General features: G+C 63.6%; 1 protein-coding gene across 1 annotated transcript in view; it reads left to right on the plus strand.

Moving 5' to 3' along the window:
- The window catches only part of PRDM16 (PR/SET domain 16), a 314028-nt gene that overhangs the window by 274969 nt on the left and 17518 nt on the right, over positions 1–21541 (plus strand). Inside the window, exons 5-9 of the mRNA XM_042996261.1 lie at positions 2726–2828; positions 8743–8953; positions 10851–10998; positions 11479–11632; positions 17780–19196. Coding sequence (XP_042852195.1) covers positions 2726–2828; positions 8743–8953; positions 10851–10998; positions 11479–11632; positions 17780–19196 — 2033 coding nt within the window. The remainder of the gene's footprint in view (positions 1–2725; positions 2829–8742; positions 8954–10850; positions 10999–11478; positions 11633–17779; positions 19197–21541) is intronic.

The raw sequence follows: 21541 nt of genomic DNA on the forward strand, positions 1-21541 counted from the left end.
TTCACCTCCTGTCTCCCCTTCCGGGTGGAGGCAGGTTGGGGGCGCCCCTGCCCCCCCCCCACCCTAACCAGGGCCCTGCGATTAGCACTAATAGCAATTAATTCCGTCTTCCGCTCAAAGTCCAGGCGGCCACGGCTTCGGGCCGCTGGCCGCCCTCCTGTGCTGCGCTCACACCCCTGCCAGGTGCCGTCCCGGGGTTGGGGAGGGGGCGCCCGCTGTGCACAAAGCTGCCCCCTGTGGCCAAGTGCACCAGACCCTCCCTCAGCTCCTCCAAGGCTGTGTTGGCAGGGGGATCGGTCCCCGGGGAGGCAGGCGGCCTGGGACCACACGTGGGGGCTGTAGAGGGGTCCCAGGAGGTCCGGGCAGCCCTCAGAGCTGGGAGGGGTGTGGGGGCGGGGACCTAGGTGGCCTTGGAGTGCGGGTAGGGGATTCCAGGAGGTCCAGTGGCCTTGGGAGCCACCGGGGTGGGGGGTCCCAGGAGAGGCAGTGGCACTCAGAGAGGGGGGTGAGGAGGGTGGTGGGGGGGGGTCCCGGGAGGCCGGGTGGCCCTCCGAGGGGGTCGGACGGGGAGGCGGAGAGGGGAGGCGGGCCGCACCCAGCCCCTGCCAGCCCGGCTGGAGCAGGAGTTCAGCAGTCCCGGCCGGAGGCAGGATGCGGCCCCAGGAGCCGCGCTGAGCGGGACGCCAGGTCAGAGCGGAGCCTCGGGGAGGGACGCGGCCGCGGAGGGATGTGGTGGGCGGGCCCACATTGCCCTCTAACGGGGCCTGAGGAAAGCCGCCAGGACCCTCCTCTGGCCCCAGCAGGGCCCCAGCCGGGCCCCAGCCTGTGCGCACGTAGCTGGCCGCCGGGCTACGTGCACTTGGTGGGCCTACTCACTCACCGCCCAGATGCACGTGTGAGACCCGCCTGCCGACTCAGGGTCCCCTGGCTTTGTTGGAGTGTCCCATACGCTGGGTCCCACTTTGAGATCCAGTGGCTCATCTGATTTGTTTTTCAAGTAACCATTTGGCCACTGCAATTTTTAGTGAAAGTGATACAAAACCGGGACCTTAATAACAATGGCTTTGTGACGACAGTTGCTAAGGTCCATTCCCCATTTGAAACCCCTACCGTTTTGGCAGCAACGTGTGTGATGGCAGTTGCCAAATAAAATGAAGGTGCGTGGGGGGCGGGTGGGGGGCGGGGAGGAACTTTGGGCTGTGTGACACGCCCGTGCCGTGTGTGTTTCTGCCGTGCGGTGCCCTGGGAATCAATCCGGGCAGGCCCCGGGGACACCGTGAGGCTCTGTGTGTCCTGGGGCGGGGGGGGGGTCCCTGCTGTTGTCAGGACTGGTGGTTTGTAAAGGAGTCCGCACGGATGTGGCCTGTGGAGGGGAAAAGGGGTCCCACAAGTGACGGGGATGGCTCAGGCTTCCAGATGTTTCCTGGGGCCCGGGGGCAAGGGGGGAGGCTCAGGGCTCGTGCAGGCCGTGTGCCCAGCTCGAACCGTGTCCCCACCCCCCACCCCCCGATGCTGGAAAGCCTGGCCTGGTACCTAAGGCCCAGGTCCTCCGTGAGGGCGGGGCCAGAACAGCTCCAGGAGGGAAGGGCCTGGAGGAGCCTCAGCCCTCAATTTCCTGGGTGCAGATGGAATCTTCTAGTCTTTCTCTGGTCTCCCAGCCAGTCCTGCAGCCAGGCCTTCGGGCTTCTGGAAGGACCTGGGTTACTGTCGCCTGGATAGAGACCCAAATACCCAAGTGCTGGGGTGGTGGGCAGTGGCCTGGCTGTCTGACATTTCTGGGATCGAGATACAAGGCTTCCTGGTGTCTGCCCCACTCGTGTGAGGGGTTGGTATCCCCCCCCCCCACCCCCAGCAGAGGACCCGTGTCGCTGCTCTCCAGGGGTGGGGAGGCTCCCAGGCACAGAAGAGCCCGGTTCTCTCCCACGGTCACCCCGGCCTTTGCAGCTGGTTCCAGGGTCCCCTCCCAAACAGCCCCTGCCCCCGTGGCCCTGCTGAGCCTTAGGGCTCCCCAGAGCAGACAGCCCTTTCTCAGGACATGCAGCGGCACTGGCTGAGGCCCTCCGAGTACTGAGGCTACACTTCCCACGTTCTCCTCCCCTAGACCTGAGCCCACTGCTCCAGGCTTCGATCTCCGCCCCTCCCCAGGCCCCACGCACCCCTCCCCGCGCTCAGGGTGCCCCCATCTGGGTCCCCAGGGCTGCCGGGTGCCGGTCACCAAGCTTGCCACAGGCACGTGTATCCCTCCACCGTCCCCGTGGACGGTGCCCACGCTCACGGGAGACTCAGGGCCTGCCGTCCTGGCCCACAGAGCCTCTGTCGGAGTTCACGGCCACTTTCAGAATGTCCAGATTGGCCCTCGACGCCCTCCAGGCCCCCACCGGCAAAGGGCGTCTCGCGTACCCTTTGAGAAAAGGAGCCTGAGACCCAAGCCAGGCCCCGCTGCCCTTGAGAAGCGCCAGCCTCCCTGATGCCTGCCGCTGGGACCCGCCCCGCCTGGGCACGGCGTCCTCCGTCCCCTTTACCGACCTCCAACAACGGGACGGAACAAACTACGAGGGGCTCTAGCCCTCGTGAGCATATTCTGCAAAGTTCCAGGAGGGAGACTCTCAGCGGCAATTAGTGGGCAGGTCGAGTGGCCCGCGGGTGTCGCCTGTGTGTGCGCAGCGTGGCTCTCTCGGCAGCCGGGACGGCAACACTCACTCCTTCTCTCTGCCTTTCCGCCTAGATTTATTATAAAGTTATCAAGGACATCGAGCCTGGGGAAGAGCTGCTGGTGCACGTGAAGGAAGGCGCGTACTCCCTGGGCCCGGTGCCCCCCGGTCTGGATGGTAAGCCCCCCCGCCTGAGGCCGCCCGTCACTCCTGCCACATGCCGGGGCCCGCCGCTCAGACCCCGGGCCGGCGGGACCGGCCCCCTCCTAACAAGCTCTCCGCTGAAGCGTCGCACTCTCCCCACCGTGGGTTATATGAGCCACACGCCGAATTCCCGCCAGGACTTCGGGCCATAGGAGCCGATGGGTATCGTGTGGCATTATATCTTTGTTGTGGAAGTGTCCCGGGGGACTTTTTGTTTTGTTTTGTTTTGTTTTTTAACTGTATTATTAGCAGCATGGTTTTGTGGCTTGGAAACCTCCACCCTGCAGAGCTCCGTGCCGCGGGAGACGTTTCAGGGTCACTTCAGAGAGGGCAGTGCCGGCGTGTAGGTCTTTGGAAGCGGTGCCCTGTCTATCGTCGATAGCAGAGTCCGAGAGAAAAGTTAAGGGGAAAATGATGTCGTGAGAGGGGACATTTCGGGTTGGGGCGTTGCCACAGGGGCACTTGGGCGACAGCTGAGCCCCCGGAACCGTGTGGAGAGCTGCCCTCCTGTCCTTTGCTCCCGACTCGTCACTCGGTGCTCGTCCCCCGGGCACGCTTCCCACCCTTCCTCCTTTACACACACACACACACACACACACACACACCCCTACATCTCAGAGGGTGTTCGAAAATTCCAGCCGCAAGCAGGCTGGCGTTTCCGAAACGCGGCCTTCTCCTCCTTCGTCCCCACTGTGAAGCAACATGCCGTTCATCTGGGGACTCTGGAACAGCGTTTGGGTCCCTCCGAGGAACGAGGAGCCCTGCACTGGCAGCGGAGGGCCGGTGGTTAACTCCCTGAGTGCCACCGCTGAGCTCGCGGCGTCTTCCCTTTGAGACCCCACAAGGGAGCAGAAAAGCCACCTCCCCTTCTAGCCGGGGCTGGTGATTCCGCTCAGCTCACGCCGGAGCAGGCGGGAGGCCGCCTTTTCCCCTTCCTGTCTTTCCTTCCCTCCCCTCCAAAGGCACAGAGGCTTAATGATTAACACCACTTACCACAGGTTCCTCTAATAATGCCACGAGAGGGAGTGGCATGGGCCGGGGCCGGGAGCAAACACGGAGATCTCTGCCTTAATTTACCCTTTCGATCCCCGAACCTGGCCCGGCAGCTGCGTCCTTCCTCCCCGAGGCCCGTGTCCCTGAGCCGCCGCTCCCAAGTCGTCACGGAGCCGGATCCTATCTGCGCGTGCCTCTCAAGTTTGGTTTTAATTAGGCCGTCAAGAAAAGAAAAATTAACGTCTGAGGTCTGGGTAGTGAGGGGATGGGCTCATTTTCCTTAAAATGATCGTTGAAAAGACCTATGGGTCTCAGGTAGCACACGAGAACTCGGAAAGATAAACCCACTCCCCTTCGGGGAGCACCCGGCCAGGGAATGTCGTTTGTATAATGAAACTTCTTTCTTCCAAAAGGTTTTAAAAACCTGCATTGCTTTCCCCCGCCCCCACCGGGCCCCCCGATCTTAAAATAAGCCGGGTCCACATCTCCCTAATAATTCATCAAACATTTGTGGGCTAATTGCTTTCCACACATAATGGTCTAGCATCAAATATCTGACTTTTCATACTCTCTGCTGTCACAGTCATCCCCCAGCCCCCCAACGGCCGCCCCCTCCCCAGCTAAACTCAGAATCGCACTGAAAGAAAATGCAGAATCGTTCCTCGCTAAGATAATTATCATAAAAATCTTTTCTCCCGGCCCCAGCTAAACGCAGAGGCCCCTTATCGCGGCAGGAATTTGGAGTTGGTCCTCCACTGCTTTTGAGCCTCCGGTCTGGTCCATTGCCATGCAGATACCGCATAATTGTGTCCCCCTCGGCTCTCTGAAGCCATTAGGCACCGATTTATTTTTCTGTCACATTCCTGCCTTGTGAAGTTGCGGACGGGACTTCACACAGACAGGCGGGGTGTGGATGTGACACGCACAGCACGGGCTGCCGTGGCCCGGGCCCGGTGTGGTTTGGGTAGCACACAGAGCGTCCGCCAGATTCCGAGTTGACTCACAATTGTTCGTGCTGCTGTTGCGGGCGGGGGGCCTTTGGCGGGGACAGCGTTCAGGTATCGCGGCAGACACGGGGGCCCCTGTGTGCCAGCCCACTGGGGGCCGAGGGCGCCGGTCTGGTGGATCCCGGCCTGGAAATGCTCTTTGAAAGCCGCGGCTTTGGAAAGAAACGCGGTTTCGGTCTCCCTGCAAGGGACTCAGAGCACAGGGACGCCACGTTCAGGTTCATTCAATAGCTGCGGCGACTTTTTATTTTGTTCTTATTCTTTCGGCGCGGAGGGGAAAGATTTCCCTTGCAGGAAAGCTTCTTGATCTTGGGAGAAAATAAGGAAAATCATTTCCATTCCAGTGTGCTTTTCTTTTGAGAAAGGCTTAAAATCGTTAACTTCGCTCCCCCTTCAAAAGAAGTCGCAAGGATGCAGTGACTTGTATATAAAGCGTATGAGGAAAATGATACAATGTAACGTAATATTATATGATATGGTATAAGTGCAGTATAATATGACATAACACAACAACATGATATAATACAACGTAACACAATATAACCAGAATATAACCTATTCTTTTGGTGTTTTTTCACGTGGGGTTACTTGCGCCGGGCCCTGGGACCCACAGGGCCGCGTGCATCCTCTGTGGCCCGTGCAGCGTGCCCCAGACGTGTGCACTCAATGCCCGCCTTACCTGCGTGGGAGATGCTGGGACACCTGTCCACGCCACGGCACGGGGCGCGGGGGACTGAGGCTTAGACATGTCCGGTGTCCGTCTCTGTCCTTCAACCAGGGCAAACGTGGGTCCGTGGAGGGATGAGGGGGTAGGGAAAGAGGGCGACACGTATCTCCAGTCAGTTCCGTGGCCTCTAGGAGGTCCTCAAACGCCGTCAGAGAGAGAATCAGGCAGGATTTTCATTTTAAATCCAAATTCCAGACCAACACTGAGAGAATGGGTTGGTTGATGCTATGGGCGGGTGGGGTCGGCCTTTCTTCTCGAATTTGTTGTCAAATTTCAAACTTCTGGGACTGTTCCCAGTTGGGTCCAGAAAGAGTAAACTGCAGACTGGCATTTCTAACTTACTCATGGCGCCGGGGGCGGTGGGAGGGCCCCAGGAAGTCAGAACAAACCCACAGGGGCCGTTTCTGTGGGGTCCGTGCATCCGGCCCCGTTGTGAAATGGGGCTCTCGGTCCTCAGATGTAGAGGAAAGCCACATGTGTTAAGTCGAGGCGGGCCTGCAGGAGACGCCAGGGCGAGCCCGGCTCTCGCGGCCCGTTCGGTGCTCTCCCCGGGCCGCACACGGCGGGACTCCGCCACCCTGCCTCCAGGGCCCCGCCCGGTGCCGAGGCTTCAGTTACACGGCTCTGCCCCCTCCTCCCCGGGCGCCCTGGGCCGGCCATTCCGTCTGTCCCGACCTCCGTTTCCCAGTTATAAATCGGGGATAAGAATATTCTCCCCCCGGCAGCGCGTGGATCGGCACGAGCCAGACCTCCAGGGTCCCCGTCGCCGTCCACGGCCCTTCCCGCGGACACTCCGGTTCTCCCGCAAAGGCGATGCTTTAGAGACACGCGGGGATGATTGTGCGGTGATGTGCACCCTCCCTGCGCCCCTCCCCCTCCCCGGACTCCACCCTGGCACCCAGGGGGCCCTCCCAGTGCCTGCATGGGTTTTGTGCCAGCACCTTCTCTGACTTGGTGCTCCGGGCGGCCCCGGGCCCCGCCGTCCCTATCCTCCCGCCCCTTGGTCTGCCCCTCGCAGGAACGGGGCCTGCCCTGGTCTTTGTGTTTGCAGACGCACTGAAGGGTCACTGGGGCGGCCGCCCTCCCTGCCTCCTCCAGCCCCCGGTCTGCGGTTGGTGTGGACCAGCTGGCCCTGCCTCCTCCTGGTCCGTTTCGCAGTTCGCCGTGTGTCTGCGGCCCTTCGGGGAGGTGTTTGGGGCAGAGCCTTCGCGGCCTCAGAGGCCCACACGGGGGCCCCGCCAGGCTCTCGCCCGGAGCAGGGCTGGGTGCTGTAACTCGACTCCCTGACCCAGACAAGCGAGAGCTGCTCGTCCCCATCTGTGTTGAATTCCTCCAAACGAACACTTTCTCGACGGCCCGCTCTGGTCGGTGGGCAGGCCGGCAGGCCCGGACGGTGCGTCCGACCAGCACTGGAGCCCGCCCGGCCTGTCCACAGGGCGCCTCTCAGCAGCCCCCCCCCATCACCCAGATGTCTGCCTCCACGCAAAGATGTGGACAGAAGTCACATTTGTGCGCCTGAGGGGGTCATCCAAGGCCCCGGAGCATCTCGGATGCAGCTCCCACGGAGCCTGCCCCTTGGGTGTCGGGGAGTGGGGGCCTCCAGGTGCCACCGGTGGGGATGCCAGGTGTGAGCACACACCGGGAGCAGTGCCTCCAACGTTAGTCTCAGGGAAGCTTCTGGTCGGGAACAGGTGGCCCGCCCTCTCTCCTGACCCCCTGTCCGGGCTGCAGAGCACCCCCTCCCTGTCCTTAGCACTCTGAGATGTTTCCGGTGGTCTCTCTGACATGGAGGGGGCGTGCCTGTGCCCCCACCTCCCTGCCTCCTTGACTTCCTCGGGGGCAGGCCATTTGGGTCAGCTTATTAAGGCTGAGCTCTGCACAAGCTTGCACACACACACACACACACACACACACACACACACAGAAGCACAGGCACACATGTCCACACTCCAACACACGGTCACAGGCACACACAGAGGCTCTCTCTTGCACACATATACCTGTTTACCCACACACGTTCACACAAACACACACGAAGCCACACGCAGAAATACAGCCACGTAGCACACGCACAACTGCACGCACAACCATTCACACACGTGTGCACTCACATGTACGTATGTGCACATGCACTCTTAACATGCACAACACATGCCAACCGTGTGCACAAATGTGTGCACAGAAACAGACATTTGCACGTGCAGAACAGGCGTGCACGTTAACGCCCACACACACGTGCACAGGTGCCCTAACGCCCGGGCGCACTCGTGTGCGAACATGTGCCAGCACACACATTTCCACGCGTGTAGCCGCACACGGAAGCACATGCGTGCTCTGGCACACGCACACGGGTACGCACGCACACCAACACAAACAAGTGTGGATGCACAAATATCTCTACACGTTCACACAAAGGTGCACAGACAAGGATGCAGATGTGCTCAGATACACACATTTGTGCACACGCACACTCACAGCCGCACACCCGTGCACAAGCACACGAGCATGCACACATCCGCTCAACGCACACGCAGGCACGCTTTCCGACTTGGGTCCCAGCTTTCAGCGCAAGCGTTCCGTCCCGTCCTCGGGCAGGGAGGGGACACGGCGCTGGGGAGAAGCCACTGACAAGCAGTGGCCCGGGTGGGGGCTCGGGGATGGGCCCAGAGGACGTCTCCGCCGGGAAATTTACGGCTTTGAGCGGGTTGTTTGGCTTGGCACGGTGGTCAGGATGCTGCCTCATAAACTTAATAATAGCTGCCCCCTTTTAATTTGTTTGACCTTGACGACAGTAATTTACGATATGCATTAGAGCTCTGTCTTCTTTTTTCCCCTGATTCATAAACAAACCACTTGGCCAGCTTCCTTCTCTGCTCCCAAGCGCAGGGCCTTCTGGAGCCCAGCGTGGCCTCCTGCCACGCGGGGTGGGGCCCGGTGTTTCTCGGCATTTCTGATGGTGCGGACACAGGGTCCCCTCGGTCCCCAGGTCCCCGGGGCGGCCGCACCCGGCCCGGGATGAGGGCAGAGAGGAAGCGGGAGCGGGAGCGGCCGGTGTGGGAAGCAGGGCCCACTGCCCCCACCCCCAACACCCCCTCCCGGGCCCGGAGCCTGGGCCCCGTCTCGCGCTCCCCACGGACCTCCTGCCCTCTGTCCCTAGCAGGGGAGCCCACGTTCCGCTGCGACGCCTGTGACGAGCTCTTCCAGTCCAAGCTGGACCTGCGGCGACACAAGAAGTACGCGTGCGGCTCCGTGGGGGCCACGCTCTACGAGGGCCTGGGCGAGGAGCTCAAGCCGGAGGGGCTCGGCGGTGGGGGCGGCGAGCAGGCCCACGAGTGTAAGGACTGCGAGCGGATGTTCCCCAACAAGTACAGGTGCGGCTGCCCCCATCGCCCCCAGGCCTCTTCCCCTCCCCCCCCCACACCCCTCTTGTCCTCCCCGCTCCGCACCCCGTCACTGCCCCCCAGGCCCCCCAAGCTGGTCAGCAGGGCCAGTTGACCCTGGGACCACAGCTGGGACCTCGGCCCTCAGCCCTGTCCACACTGACGAGCCGAGAGAGCCTTAGGGACGGGGGAGACCAGGGTCCCCTCCAGTGTGGCTCACCTCAGGGGCAGGTACCCCTCCCTGCCCACTCATCTGTCACTACACACAGCGTGGCCCACGAGCTGGTGGCTGCGGGCCACGGGTGCTCCCGGCTCTGACCCCTGGCCGGTGCCCCCCACCCCCGGAAGATCCGCGTGGTTGGTAGAGATATTTCTGGCCCTGCCATTCTGCAGTCAGGGCTGAGCCTTGGAGATAGACCACGAGGAAGGCGAGAAATGCAGGCCACACCCCGAGACGTGCAGGGCTCAAGCCCCAAGGCCACTCCCGTAGTAAGGCCCAAGACCAGGACAGCAGGATGGCAACACCCTGCTGTCCCGGGGTCCGTGCAGTGCCCCGGCCCCTCTGCACACACAGACCACTCCTCACACGGTGGGCGGGAGCTGGCGGCTCAAGGCCACCCGGGGGTCCCTCATCCCCCACCCCGGGCACCAGCCTCTGCTCCAGGGATGGAACCCACCTGTCCTGGGAGGTTTCACAGGCGTGGGCACGGTATACCAGGCCCGCCATGTGACGGCCAGACGTGGTCAGCCTAGAGCAGGCACGAGCTGGCCCTCCCCCTGGGAAGTGGGGGCCCTGAGGACCCCTGGGAGCCCCCCGGGAAAGATGAGCCTCTGGGCTTTGTGGGGACAGCGTCAGGGCGTGCGGTCCCAGTGCTCCTGCGAGAAGCGTGACGACTCGTCCGAGGTAGGCCCCTCCTCCGACCTTTGAGAATCTCCCCAGGACAGCCCTGCACGGTCAGAGCAAAGCCCCATCGGGTCACTGACCGGCTGTGCTATTGCTGGGAACCGAACGCCAATCCCACCGTGGGCTCCCCGGGGATGGGAAACCCTCCACCCTGAACAGATGACTAAGAAAATGAGCGTTTGGGCAAATCCCAACTGAGACCCTGGGCGGTAAGCGCCGCTCAAGAGGGTCCGTGTTTTCTTTACATAAACACATAAATCACAATTAACAACAGGGAAAAAGATACAATCTGCCAGCGCTCGAGAACCAAGCGTTTCTGATGTAAATGGATGGCTGGGCCCCGTAATTAACGGGCCGTGATGTATTACTGCTCTGCTCACGGAGATTAACGGTCACACCTGGGACAGGAGGCGAGCCAGGACGTCCCCCCCCCCCCCTCCGAGAGGAGGGGTGAGGAGTGGCTCCTGCGTCCAGGCGCAGTTGCCCCTTCCCGGCGGCTGTGTCCTCCCCACCTTTGGGGACCCACCCGCTCACCCCCGTCCCGCCCCCTCGGTGTGTGCCAGGCGGGTAGGCCGGGCGTGGCCTTGGGTCTCCCGGGCCTCGCCCCCACTCCGGGGCTCTCGGCGGTGCTGGCGGCTTCTGCGCCCCTTGTCTGAGGTCAGCCTCAAGGTTAAGGTTACCCCGAGGGGCAGCGAGGAGCTGTGAGCCGGGGTCCTGCCCTGCCGCCGGCCGCCTGGAGGAGACGTTTGCACGAGGGCCTGAGCTCTGTCCGGGCAGCGCTTCCTCCCCGTGGGGTGTGGGAGGGCCGCCTCCGCCCTCCGTCCTGCTGGCCCGTCCAGAGAGGAGGTGGGCAGACGCGCTGCCCGCCGGGACTCACTCCCGTCTCTGGGCGGGGGGGGGGGGGCGGTGGGGACGGGAGGGGCCGCGGCCGGGCGGGGCGGCGGGCGGGCCCCCCGGTGACCCCAGCCCCCTGTCCGCGTGCAGCCTAGAGCAGCACATGGTCGTGCACACGGAGGAGCGGGAGTACAAGTGTGACCAGTGTCCCAAGGCCTTCAACTGGAAGTCCAACCTCATTCGCCACCAGATGTCCCACGACAGTGGCAAGCGCTTCGAATGTGAAAACTGCGTGAAGGTAACGCGCCCGCCGCCCCCGCCCGTGCCCCCCACCCGCGTGCGGACGGAGGGTGCAAATAGGACACCGGAAGCCCTCTGGGGCTGTCGCTTTACCGGGGACGGAGGAAGGGCAGCGGGAGGGGGCGCAGGGAGACCCGACCCCGCGCTCTCCAAGGTGGGCTCCTGCCCCCCACCCGCCAGCGCGTCGTCAGAGCGCTTCGGGTCGGCCGCGCTTTCCGAGCGCGTGCCCGGAGCGTCCCCCCCCCCCCCCACCCGGGGCCACAGCTCCCCCAGGCGTTACCGCTGAGGGGACAGTCTGGCGGACAAGGGCAGCTCACCCCGGGCCGTCCAGCGGGTCACTGCGACGGCAGAGACCCCTCCCGGCCAGGCTCGGCGCAGGGGGCAGAGCAGCAGTGAGACCCGCCCCCCGCCCCCCCCCCCGACCCAGCGGCCAGAACTGGGCCCACAGGGGAGCGAGCAAAGGTGTCTGTCCCCCCAGGTGTTCACAGACCCCAGCAACCTCCAGCGGCACATCCGCTCCCAGCACGTGGGCGCCCGGGCCCACGCCTGCCCCGACTGCGGGAAGACGTTCGCCACGTCCTCGGGCCTCAAGCAGCACAAGCACATCCACAGCACCGTCAAACCTTTCATATGTAAGTGGTCCCCCAGCCCGGCCGCCCCGCTCTCCCTACTCTCCTCTGCACTCACACCCCGGCCGGAGCTCTGAGAGGCGTGAAAATGCCGGTGACGCTCACCGAGTTCTGCTCATCCCCTCAGCGGCCTTTAGGGAGCCCGGCCCGGGTCCCCGGCACTGTCGGCACCGCAGGTGGCGGCCGTAAGTGCCCCTGTCCTCACGGAGCTTACGCGCCGTGGAGGAGATAGAGGCTAGACCAGATGGACGATGAGGGCACGTGCGTCCGGCCTATCAGCCCTGACGGGGGCGCAGGCTTAGGAGGCTCTCCGAGTGTCCAGGGTGGCCCAGGCGGGCGCTGGTCCTGTGAGTGCAGGGGGGCCAGGACGGCTTGTCAAACGAGAGGCTTTCTGGTGGACGCCTGGCGGACGGGCGGGTGTGAGGGGGCCCCTGCGGGGGACGGAGGTGCTTGGGACACAGAGGCCTTGAGGCTGGCGTGTTTGGGGGAGTAAGTGAGGGGGACTAAGAGGAGAGGGGCCACGGGTCCCAGGGCCAGGTCGTGGGGACTTTGTGAGCCAGCGTAGGGTCACCACCCTTATTCTCAAGGAGTTTGGAAGCCACGGAAGATTCCTCTCTACCTGGCAGCGTGCTGAGTTATTCACACAAGATTGCGCTCGGCCGTCACGTCCAGTGATTTGCACTGTCGCCAATCACACACATTGCACTCAGCAACCATCCACACGGACTGTGCAGTCATCACCCACACCGACCGTGCAGTCATCACCCACACGGACTGTGCAGTCGTCACCCACACGGACCATGCAGTCGTCACCCACACGGGCTATGCAGAGTCATCACCCACATCGACTGTGCAGCCATCACCCACATCGACTGTGCAGTAATCATCCACACGGACTGTGCAGTCATCACCCACATCGACTGTGCAGTCATCACCCACACGGACTGTGCAGTCATCACCCACATCGACTGTGCAGTCATCACCCACACGGACTGTGCAGTCGTCACCCACATCGACTGTGCAGTCATCACCCACACGGACTGTGCAGTCATCACCCACATCGACTGTGCAGTCATCACCCACACGGACTGTGCAGTCATCACCCACACTGACCGTGGAGTCCTCACCCACATGGACTTTGCAGTCATCACCCACACGGACCGTGCAGTCGTCACCCACATCGACCGTGCAGTCGTCACCCACAAGAACTGTGCAGCCATCACCCACACTGACTGTGCAGTCATCACCCACACGGACCGTGCAGTCGTCACCCACATCGACCGTGCAGTCGTCACCCACAAGAACTGTGCAGCCATCACCCACACTGACTGTGCAGTCATCACCCACACGGACCGTGCAGTCGTCACCCACATCGACCGTGCAGTCGTCACCCACAAGAACTGTGCAGCCATCACCCACACTGACCGTGCAGTCATTACCCACACAGACTGTGCAGAGTCATCACCCACATCGACTGTGCAGCCATCACCCACATCGACTATGCAGTAATCATCCACACGGACTGTGCAGTCGTCACCCACACGAACTGTGCAGTCAGTCATCACCCACATCGACTGTGCAGTCCTCACCCACATCAACTGTGCAGCCATCACCCACATCGACTGTGCAGCCATCACCCACACGGACTGTGCAGTCATCACCCACGTGACCTGTGCAGAGTTATCACCAGAATTGCCTGGACTCATCATCCACATGGGATTGCATGGGGTCATCATTTCACACACACGATCTCATAGCACCCTTCAGGGCCACACTGTCTCCTAGTGGCAGAGAAGGAAACTGAGGCTTGCAGACATTAGGGGAGCAGGTGCTCAGGGCCACGCTGCAGAGCCTGGATCTAGCCCAGGCCTGGCCCTTGACCCTGGGCTGGGGGGCTGGAGCCTCTCAGACCCCACGACACCGGTGTGAGGAAGAGGAACTCTAGGAGCTTGAGGACTGGGGGCTGGGGCACGTCTCACCGATGCTGTTCTGGTGTGGGACACCCAGGGCTGACCGGCCGGTCAGGCCTTTGCCGGGTGGCTGGGGCTGTGCCCTCCTCCTGCTGCTGTCCCCAGCCCAAGCTTCCAGCTGCCCTGCTAGAGACGACCCAGACACCAGCCTTCCTCGGCCGCTCAGCCCCCCAGTCACCTGTAGGTCCTGGATGGAGACCTGTGCGCCCCGGGGTGCACCAGTGGTTCCCCCTGGGAGGGGTCGGGAAGAGGCGAGCGGGTGTGAGTGGGAGCCAGGGGCTGTGACTTGGTGACTGGAGGTGTGTGTCCTGCTTTCTGTGGATGAGGGTCCCAGGGAGTCCCACTGTGGGGCATCGAATAGCAGCTCGGAGTTTCTAAATGAGCTTAAGAGCAGGAAGTCGTGCATAGGTTCAAAAGCTACCGCCTTTCCGGGCGCGCGGAGAACTCGGCGAAGTCTCCCTGGAGCGTATTTAGTGACAGAAGCTCCAGGGACCGTAGGTCTCTACCACCGTTCGCGCCGCCTGCACAGACTCCCCGTGTGGGTGGGCAGGGCGTGCGGCAGCCTGGCCGGGCCCCCGGGGCCGCAGCTCCCGAGACCGGCTTGCCTGCACACACACGTGCCTCAGATAGGGTGGCACACTCTTGGGAAATGGCACGTAAGTGTGGCTTTGCACGTCCTCCAAACCCCGGCAGAGGCTCCTTCGGCCCGTGGTAAAGGCCGTGTTGGGCTTGGAAAGGCGAACCCGCAAACGAGCGAGGAGGGGCGCAGACAGCGCGCGCCGGTCAGGAAGGACGGGCTGCTTGGAGGGGCGCGGGCTCACGGCAGCGCGGTCACGGGCGTGCCCAGAAGGCGTCCACCTGCCGGGCACCCCCTGCGTGGATGCACACGGCAGTGTGGGATCTGCCCAGACGCCCCCAAAAGCCCTTTCCCCGCTGACCACGCAGGCCGAGGCGGCGTGGCCTCCCAGGGTGCCTCCAGCCCCGCAGAGCGGAGCGTGTGCTGGCTGTTTGGGAGGGTGGTGTCGGGCACACAGGTGGTCAGCCTCCCCGTGGGCACTTTCCGGAAAGGGCCCCTCCCTAGAGTGAGCCTCGCGTGGGAGCGCATCCGCGCACACACCCCGCGAGCAAAAGACACGCGGTGGCCAGGGCCACTCTGCACCCCGGCAGGGCCGGGGGGCCCCTCTCACGTCCACCGCGGGCCGCACCGGCTCTGAGCCAGCTGCCAGCGTGCGGGTCCGGCCGCCCCGTGAGGATCTCGGGCCCCCAGGAGGGTCCTCCGTAGCCCCAGCGTCCCTGCCACACCCTCCACCCTGCGAGCAGAGCGGTGGGAGCCGAGGGGCCCGGACTCCCCACGACCGGGCGCGGGGCCGGCCCTGAAGCCCTGCCGGGAGCTGCCCCGGCGGGGGGGGTCGTGCGTGAGGCCGGTTCCCAATCTGGGGTTCGTAGCAGCCAGTGACGAGGCACCGGCGAGCCGGGCCAGGGCACAGTGACACGTCACTCGTTCAGCCAGCAAGGCCCGAGCTGAGGAATGGCCTTGCTCCCCCGAGGCCGGGTGGGCGACCCGAGTGTATTTATAGAGCGTCTCCTCTGTATCAGCCGCCTCCCAAAAAGGGCAGATTTGGTCCAACGAGGCCGCGCTCTTCCCCCCTCAGCCTTGAACACGTCCCACCACGCCGACGGCCAGGAAGGCAGGGCCTTTAATATAAATAGATACTGCGATGAAAGCGCGCGATAATCCGGGGCCAGAGCCCCCGCGGCAGGAGCAGGACACCAGGCGGCCGAGGATTTGTGTGAACAAGAGACAGGCTGGAATCACTGTTTCCACTGGGGCTGCGTTTAGGGGACAAATCGTCCTGCAGAGAGAGACACGTGTGCACGTGCGCTCCTCCCTTTCTGGCTAGAAAAACAAGTAAAGAAAGGAAGCAAAGCTGGTGATTCCATGACAACACTCGACTCACAAGCCATCGGGGAAATGGGGAGACGGGGTCGCCTGGGCCCGGGGGTCCTGGTGTTCGGCTCTGGCCAGCAGCGCCCCCTCCTGCCGAGAGCAGAGGCCGGTGTCCCCCAGCCTGAGCCTGGTGCTTCTTCACCCCAACCTCTCGCTCTCTCGAACTCGGAACCAGCCCGTCTCCACACGGCCCGGCTTGGGCTTCCCTCCCGTGCCCACCTTCCAGCCATCCCCCGACGGTCACTACACACAACCAGGGGCCGTGCTCCCACGCCCAGACCCCCTAAGAATCCCCCGAGTGGGCTGGTCCCCCCGAGGCCCCTCTCCCCGGACGGAGAGCAAGAGAGTTAATCTGGCAAGTGGGGTTTCCTCTTAGTGGCGGGGACAGTGTCACTGAGGTGGACAGGGTGCAGGTGGGAACCCTGGGGCCCGGGGGGGACTGAAACAGGTGCCTGGGTGGCTGCACACTGGGGTTTAGCCCCCGGCAGGGATTTCAGGAGACCTTGGCCCCCACATCACAAACACTCATGTGCACAAACAGCACATGTACCCCACTTTCTAACGGGAAGGTTGAGGCAGGCGCCTGAGACCTGACCGAGTGGGAAGGTGCAGGCAGGTCTCACCAGTGTGTGCCGGTCACCACAGGTCAGCCCCCAGGGTAGGGTGCCCACACACGCTTACATACGTGTGCACACATGCAGGCACACACATACATGTACACGCACACGCTCGTGCACACACGTGTGCACAGATACACGCACTCGTGCAAACACGCATACAGACACACGTGTGTGCACACTCATGGGTGTTCGTGCACACAGATACACACACTTGTGCAAACACACATGCAGACACACGTGCGTGCACACTCATGGACACTTGTGCACATGCCCACAGAGACACGCACTCGTGCAAACATGCAGACACAGGCGCGTGCACACTCATTGACACACGTGCCCACAGATACATGCACTCATGCAAACATGCACACAGACACGCGCGTGCACACTCATGGACACTCATGCACACGTGCCCACAGATACACGCACTCGTGCAAACACGCATGCAGACACACGTGTGTGCACACTCATGGGTGCTCGTGCACACGTGCCCACAGATACACGCACTCATGCGAACACACACGCAGACACACGTGCCTGCACACTCATGGACGCTCGTGCCCACAGATACACACACTTGTGCAAACACATGCAGACACACGTGTGTGCACATTCATGGACACTTGTGCACATGCCCACAGAAACACGCACTCGTGCAAACACGCACGCAGACACGCGCATGCACTCATGGACACTCATACCCACAGATACACACACTCGTGCACACATGCAGACACACGCGCGTGCACACTCATTGACACACGTGGCCACAGTTACACACACTCAACACGCACGCAGACACGCACGTGCACACTCATGGACGCTCGTGCACATGTGCCCACATATACACTCACTCATGCAAGCATGCACGCAGACACACGCGTGCACACTCATTGACACACGTGCCCACAGATACACACACTTGTGCAAACACACATGCAGACACACGTGTGTGCACATTCATGGACACTTGTGCACATGCCCACAGAGACACGCGCGCGTGCACTCATGGACACTCATACCCACAGATACACGCACTCGTGCACACATGCAGACACGCGCGTGCACACTCATTGACACACGTGGCCACAGTTACACGCACTCATGCAAACACGCACGCAGACACGCACGTGTACACTCATGGACGCTCGTGCACATGTGTCCACAGATACACTCACTCATGCAAGCACGCACGCAGACAAGCGCGTGCACACTCATAGACACACGTGCCCACAGATACACACTCGTGCAAACACGCAGACACACGTGTGTGCACACTCATGGATGCTCGTGCACACAGCCCCAGAGATACACGCACTCATGCAAACACGCACGTGCACACTCATGGACGCTCGTGCACACGGGCCCACAGATACACGCACTCGTGCAAACACACACGCAGACGCGTGTGTGCACACTCATGGACGCTCGTGCACACGGGCCCACAGATACACGCACTCATGCAGACACACGCAGACACACGCGCATGCACACGCGTGCGCACACGTGTGCTCACAAGCAGTCTGCTCCCGATCGCGGGGCCCGCCCCCTCCTCTGCAGGGTTTCCCCGTAATTTCATATCGTTTGTCTTTGCTTTGTGCTGATGTTTTAGGTGAGGTCTGCCACAAATCCTACACGCAGTTCTCCAACCTGTGCCGCCACAAGCGGATGCACGCCGACTGCCGCACGCAGATCAAGTGCAAGGACTGCGGGCAGATGTTCAGCACTACCTCCTCCCTCAACAAGCACCGGCGGTTCTGCGAGGGCAAGAACCATTACCCGCCGGGCGGCATCTTCGCCCCGGGCCTGCCCCTCACCCCCAGCCCCATGATGGACAAGGCGAAGCCGCCCCCCAACCTCAACCACGCCGGCCTGGGCTTCAACGAGTACTTCCCGTCCCGGCCGCACCCGGGCGGCCTGCCCTTCTCCGCGGCGGCCCCCCCGTTCCCCGCGCTGGCCCCGGGCTTCCCGGGCATCTTCCCCCCGTCCCTGTACCCCCGGCCGCCCCTGCTACCTCCCACGCCGCTGCTCAAGAGCCCCCTGAACCACACCCAGGACGCCAAGCTCCCCAGCCCCCTGGGGAACCCGGCCCTGCCCCTCGTCTCCGCCGTGGGCAACAGCGGCCAGGGCGCCACGGCCGCCGCGGGGCCTGAGGACAAGTTCGAGCGCCGCCTGGAGGACTCATACGCCGAGAAGCTCAAGACGCGGGGCAGCGACCTGTCCGACGGCAGCGACTTCGAGGACGTCAACACCACGACCGGGACGGACCTGGACACGACCACGGGCACGGGCTCAGACCTGGACAGCGACGTGGACAGCGACCGGGACAAGGCCAAGGACAAGAGCAAGGCGGCCGAGGGCAAGCCCGAGTGCGGGGGCGGCGCGGCGCCCCCGGGCGCCCCGAACAGCGTGGGCGAGGTGCCGGTCTTCTACTCCCAGCACGCCTTTTTCCCGCCGCCCGACGAGCAGCTGCTGGCCGCCTCGGGCGCCGCGGGCGACTCCATCAAGGCCATCGCCTCCATCGCCGAGAAGTACTTTGGCCCCGGCTTCGTGGGCATGCAGGAGAAGAAGCTGGGCTCGCTGCCCTACCACTCTGTGTTCCCCTTCCAGTTCCTGCCCAACTTCCCCCCGGCCCTCTGCCCCTTCGCGGACCGCTCCCTCGCCCACAACTTGCTGGTCAAGGCCGAGCCGAGGTCGCCCCGGGACGCCCTCAAGGTGGGCGGCCCCAGCGCCGAGTCCCCCTTCGACCTCACCACCAAACCAAAAGAGGCAAAGCCCGTGCTGGCCGCGCCCAAGGCGCCCCCGGCGCCAGCGTCCGGGGAGGAGCAGCCACTGGACCTGAGCATCGGTAGCCGCGTCCGAGCCAGCCAGAACGGAGGGGGGCGGGAGCCCCGCAAGAACCACGTCTACGGGGAGCGCAAGCTGGGGGCCGGGGAGGGGCTGCCCAAGGCGTGCCCGGCACAGCTGCCCCAGCAGCCCTCCCTGCACTACGCCAAGCCATCGCCCTTTTTCATGGACCCCATCTACAGGTATTAACATCCCTGCCTTCACCTGCTCTCCCAGAGGGGCCGCCACCGCCCGGCTGGGCGTCTGGGCGTCCGGGCGGGACCTCCCGGACGCTCGGGGCTCCCTCTCGCGGACAGCCGCTGGGATCCCGGCCTCCCCTCGGACCCCACCCGGCCCCGCTGTGTCTCCAGCCACCTTCTCTGGACCAGCTGTGCCTCCTGCAAAACTCAGACCCTTGCTCTTTCCTCCGCTCCCGGTCCCGGTCCCGAGGCCGCCCTCGTGGCCCCTACCCCGCCCCGGAGCCACAGCTGGGGTTCCTGGTGGCCCAGGAGAAAGCACAGAAGGAGCCGCTGGTCTCCGGGAGGGAGCGGGGGGAGGGGGGAGGGGGAGGAGGAGGGGGAAGGAGCAGCTTTGGAGGGTCCGCAAAACATCAGCATCCACCTCTCTGATAGCCCTCCCAGTGAGGGCTTTGATCCCCTCAACTGGGGAACCCCCTCCCCAATTTCTGGGCAGGCTCTGATCAGGTGGGTTTGTCAGGTGGGAGGGGTCCCGCCGCCACCACACGTTGTCCTGCGGGTGCTGGGCAGGCCGAGCCCGGAGGAGAGGGCGGCCTGGGAGGGGGGCCGGGGGGTCCAGGAAGCAGGCGCCAGGCACAGCTGTGGGGCTCAGGCTGCTGAGGCTGCTACCGCCGGTGCCCGTGTGTGACAAGCCCGTGCGCACACACATGTGCGTGTACACCTGGTGTTCAGGGAGCACCAGAGCACGTGGCCGCCTTGAAGGCACAGACGCCTGAGTTCCCCAAGGGGCCACTGCGGCCTGGAGACGGTGTGCAAGTGAGGAGCCCACATCTGCTGAAGGTGCGCATGGGAGAGAATGACGTCAGAGCACGAGCCCGGGCTGGCCCGGCCTCCCACCCTCTGCGCTCCGCACCCGTGGCCCCGGCCGCCTGTGTGTGCGGCCAAGGACTGACGTCGTCACCACAGGAAACGTGGAAAGTGCCCCTTTAAGTGTTTGGTGCAGAACACCCCATCCACAGACGGTTTGAGAAAGTTGACCAGACGCTTGCAGAGGAGGGGGTCACTCTCCACCTGCCAAATGCGTCTCCTCAGCTTTCCGGGCCAAACGTGCCCGGCGAAAGGCCTAGAGGGCGCCTGACGGTTCGGTGAGGCTCTCCAGACTGTAGGCACGGCCCTGAGTGCCCCTGGGATGTGCAGAGGACGGCAGGGTGACTGCAGGCTGAGAGACCAGACCTCCCCGTCGGGCCACAGAGCTGGAATCAGCGGGCTCTCAGTTAACTTCTTCCCACCCTGCCCCTGGCCTCCCCGCCGTCTCTTCAGGCCCCCGCTGCGCCCCTCTGCCCCCTCTCACCTGGTTTAGGGCCACAGGCCTTTTACCGGAAGCTGGGTGAGGTCAAGAAGGGGAAGTCCAATCGGGGCTCCTCTGAGACCCAGCATACCCCTGGCTCTGGCTGTCAGCCCTGGGGTCCATCAGCCGAGGGAGGGGCTGCCTGGGCCCCAGGTTCGGGCACAGACACCAGCGAAATGCCCTAGGGCATGCTGGCTCCACATCCCTCCCTGCCACGACCAAGCCCATCAGGACAAACGTGCGGTGTTTGGAGGTCCCTCCCCAAGCCAAGGTGTGGGCGGCTGCAACTGCCCACAAACAGGCCGGGCCCTGGGGCTGGGGGCCAGGGCCCCCCTCCGTCCCCCACGGGCCGGCCCCCGGGTCCCGTTCACCCCGAACACGTGACCCACGATCCTCCATCCTCCGGGCTGGGCGCAGGTGACAGTGCGGTCGGCCGGGCTCAGCTGGCCTTGGATGCTCAGGAACCGGCCTGACACGACTGCCCAGCCTCCTCCCTGGGGTCCCCTGGCTTCAGGGACGATCCACCAACCCCACAGCATCTCGCTCGACGGCCGAGTCCGACACCGTCCAGCTCTGAAAAGGGCCTCGGGTAGGCCCCACAGAGCGAGACGCCCTCCAGGCCAGCTTCCCACACGACCAACACCGCCTCTCCGGGGGGAGGCCCTCCACGCCCCCTCCCGCGCCCTCTCCCTCCTGGGCCGGGCCGGCGGGCCTGCGCGGTTCCCGGTGGCCCCTGGGACACTCCCAGGGTGGCCATGCTGTCTCCCTGCGGCTCACCCCTCTCCTTGTGCCATCTGTACATCCTGCTCTGGTCGGCGTCCAGCCGGCTCCTGGCTGTGCAGCAGAGCAAGGCCCTGGTGTGGACGAAACAGGAGTGGCTGGTGTAGGGTTTGCTCAGAGCAGCCGTGTCTGTGTGCAGAGAAGTGGCAGGTCTCCCCAGGTGGCACTCTGTGAGTCTCTACCCAGCCCCCCCCCCCCCACCCCGAGGGGACTGAGGCTCCGG

The sequence above is a fragment of the Panthera tigris genome, chromosome C1 (assembly GCF_018350195.1).
Source record: "Panthera tigris isolate Pti1 chromosome C1, P.tigris_Pti1_mat1.1, whole genome shotgun sequence".
In the NCBI taxonomy this organism is placed as follows: Eukaryota; Metazoa; Chordata; class Mammalia; order Carnivora; family Felidae; genus Panthera; species Panthera tigris.